This window comes from Triticum urartu, unplaced genomic scaffold (genome assembly GCF_003073215.2).
Source record: "Triticum urartu cultivar G1812 unplaced genomic scaffold, Tu2.1 TuUngrouped_contig_5663, whole genome shotgun sequence".
Taxonomy (NCBI): domain Eukaryota; kingdom Viridiplantae; phylum Streptophyta; class Magnoliopsida; order Poales; family Poaceae; genus Triticum; species Triticum urartu.
This window is the reverse complement of record NW_024116355.1, coordinates 21,933-25,223: the sequence shown is the minus strand read 5'-3', so window position 1 is coordinate 25,223 and position 3,291 is coordinate 21,933. Positions and strand designations below refer to the sequence as shown.

The following is a 3,291-nucleotide window of genomic DNA, read 5'->3' as shown; positions in this document are numbered from 1 at the left end:
TTCCCTACAAGTCTGAGACCAATGCAAGGGATCCAGTATTAATAAGATCAAGTGGGTGTAGGAGATTCCAGGAAACATGAACTATATAAGTCCATTAAAACCTTAGGAAGGTACTCAAGTGCATTGTTTTGAAGGCATCCCTAAGAGAGGAGCTCTCTCTGCTCTCTTCCTCTGGCGGCTGATGACTGGCTCCTCCACAGTCCCAACAGCTCAACAGCCGTCTATACCTCCAGTCAGAATGTGACTCTCGGTCTCTCCTCCCTGCCCTCTTGTGCACTTGTGCTCCTTTGATTTAGGAATTCCTAGTGCCCTGCTTTGATTTGTGACTGGTTTTGTGTGCTTTGATTTGTAGTGCTATGCTGTGATTTATTGTGTTATGCATATGCTCTGCCATGTCTAAGGCGCCGCCTTGCATTGCGCTTTAAGAGCTTAAAAGTGAGTGTTGTTTAGTACTGCAGGGACATGAGCCATGATTATCTGACTATTCTATACAAGAAACAATATCTCTTATGCAAAAAAGCAAACTATACAGATTTCAGTAATATATATCTATACCAACATAAAAAGACCCTAAGGGGTAGATCCAACTAATCTCGGCCATCAAATCATGCCAATCCAATGATCTAAATTACTCGAATGGTGAGCACTCAACATGTTTAGCATGCAATTAATATCATACCAAAATATCAACGTCAACGCTAATCACATAATTAACGCGCGAATAATATCCTACCTAAGATGTGCATGCAATTAATATACTGCCTAATATTAACGTGCATTACCCATATACATTTACTAGTAGACTCAAGAAAACAAGTGTAATGAGGAGAAACAGCAAAATTATTAGGTCAGGGTACATGCTACAGCATATTAGTAGACCTTTTCAGGATATGGTGACAAAAAAGTCACAATCCAGGATAAACTAAATATCATGGAAAATGCATTTAGGGTGTGTTTGGTACTTTGGTTTTAGCCCAAGTCTGACTTGCCAGAAATTTGGCTAGCCAACTTGTGGCCACGGTTTTCCTTGCCCATGGTTTGGCCAAAGTTGGCAAGAAAAATGAACTAGAATGGGCAAAGGGGCATGGGCATGGCAAAATATAGGGAACGATCCAAACAAACACAAAAATTGTGGTCATTGCTAAAAAATCGGTAAACTATATTTTGAATACGGACCAAACAATTGCCTAAATTCAAATTGATTACCTGCACAGGAGCATATGCTGTTGGGCCTGGCACAGGAGAAGGTGAAGCCATTGGTACCGTCGGCACAGGATAGCCAGCATAAGGATTATAAGGAGGCGGAGCTGCCATATAACTGAAGACCCAAAAACAAGCATTATAGAAGACCAAAAAAAATCATTATAAAAGACCGACAAATGTATATAATTAGTTGGCAGAAAGAGCATAAACATACAAAAATTACCCTGCAGTTCCCCACATGGAAACAGCTGGTGGGGGTGGGTGGAATGGAGGAGGAGCATACGTAGAATGAGTATAGTCTCCACCAGTTCGCAAGCGTTTACTTTGGTCCATAGCATTTGCATCAGTTCCCACACCTAACATAGGTTTTAATGAAGTGTTTCAACTTTCAATATATTATTCATATGCAAATACGAATTGAAAAAGATAGAATGAACTTAGATGATATCACATTTCTAGCTAAGTTTTTGCATCGAGGTTTAGCCGTGCAATCAGAAACTTCCAAAATCCAACCACCTTATTAGGTACAAAATTCAAAGTGTGTTCCAACATTTAAAAAAACATGCAAATGGACATATCAAATTGGTATAATGCATTGAAGCTCCAATGCTGATCCTGGCTGTGTGAGTTCTTTCTTCCATGAACTGTCAGCACCCATCCTACATTATATCGCTCTTGCTTTTTTAGCGGGGAAATCGCTCTGGGCCGAGGAGAAAGGGGACTCAGCAGCAAGAGGATTGTACCATGAGTGGAGCACGGTGGTCAAGCCACTTCAAATAATAGGTCGCAATATTAGATGTAGCAACATGAATAAGAAAAGACACAACGGGACATATAATTTAAAAAGAAAACGCAAATGATAAATCCCGAACGTTCAGATTTTAAGCATGGCAACCCGAACGTTTTTCATGGCAACTTTAGTTCACACGAGGTTGGCAAACATGGCAATGTTCTGACAAAAATACAAACTGGGACAAAGTTGTCATGTTTTAAAAACTAAAGTTGTCACCTCGTGTCAACTAATGTTGCCATGAAAAAATGTTCGGGATGACATGCTTCGGGATCCAAAAAAAACTAGTTGCCTGCAAGTGGCCATAATTCCTCATTAGTTCACGTTGGTTCACAGATGATGGGCAGAGTCATCTTCCACCGCACAGCCGTAGCACATAATTCTTGTATGCCAACACGCAAAGCATCACTGGTTAGCTCCCACTCTACATTTAAACCACAGTTAGCACATAACGCTACCTCAAATTCACTCTATAGACTCTGACCCAAAAAGCGTATTTCTAGATGATCGACACATTATGCAACAGCGAGAAGAAAGCGTGAGAGGCATGGACAAAACGCACCTCTTTTGATGAATAGGTTCTTCTTGGCCATCTCGATGTGCAGCGCCGACTTGGTCTCCGCATCGAAGACCAGATCCTGCAGAGAGAACCTCCGGTCACATCCATCCAAAAAAAGCAAATGCGCGACATCGATATAACAAGCCCATACAAAACCGAACCTGCAGCGCGGCCTTTGCGGCGATGGCGTGGTGCGCGTAGGAGAAGAGTGCGAACCCCATGGGCTGGTCGCCCTTGAAGTTGATCTGGGAAGCCTCGAATCCCGGAAGCCAGCGCAGCAGGTTATGCAGCTCCCGCTCCTTAACGTCCACGGGGAGCCCCGTGATGAAGATGGTGCGGACCTCGTCAGAGCCGGGGCGGACGGCGGCATCGGGTGCGCCTGGTACGGGGGGAGGCGGAAACGGGTGGATGCCGGCGCCTGCCATGGAGACGGCACGAACCCTAACAGGGGGCGGGGGGGATTGGGTTCTGGGGCTTGGCAGTGCTGAGATGGGACATACGGAGACGGATCTCGGTTTTGGGCCCCTCCCAAAATTAATTAAAATTGACGCAAAGTTTTTACCTAAAACCTAAAAAGTGCAGTTGTGCTTCTTTTGTCTTACAGACACACGCTGCCACGCCGTCCGATCCGCATCGCTCGCCCCGCGCACGGCCCAGCCGAACCGCTGCCCCTCATTGATGCGTGCGCCGGGTGTCGCCTGGTCGTGGCGTCGGGGGCGAGGCCCGTTGGGTGATTAGG

The 3,291-nt window shown here is 45.0% G+C and overlaps 1 protein-coding gene across 1 annotated transcript; it reads right to left on the bottom strand.

Moving 5' to 3' along the window:
* Positions 1–1,050: 1,050 nt before the first annotated feature.
* On the bottom strand, positions 1,051–2,992 carry LOC125529526 (RNA-binding protein with multiple splicing-like). Its single transcript, XM_048693936.1, has 4 exons — positions 2,714–2,992; positions 2,556–2,631; positions 1,427–1,559; positions 1,051–1,318 (listed from the first exon to the last, which is right to left on the bottom strand). The coding sequence occupies exons 1-4, from the start codon at positions 2,975–2,977 to the stop codon at positions 1,066–1,068; spliced, it is 726 nt and encodes a 241-aa protein (XP_048549893.1). The 5' UTR covers positions 2,978–2,992; the 3' UTR covers positions 1,051–1,065.
* Between the last annotated feature and the right edge of the window lie 299 nt (positions 2,993–3,291).

Bases quoted from the DNA above. Each gene is read 5' to 3' on its own strand.
- LOC125529526 (XM_048693936.1), bottom strand. From the start codon at position 2,977: ATGGCAGGCGCCGGCATCCACCCGTTTCCGCCTCCCCCCGTACCAGGC. The intron at 2,632-2,713 runs GTTCGGTTTTGT...TTCTCTCTGCAG, and splicing joins CCGCAAAGGCCGCGCTGCAG to GATCTGGTCTTCGATGCGGA. The intron at 1,319-1,426 runs GTAATTTTTGTA...TTGGGTCTTCAG, and splicing joins TCCATGTGGGGAACTGCAGG to TTATATGGCAGCTCCGCCTC.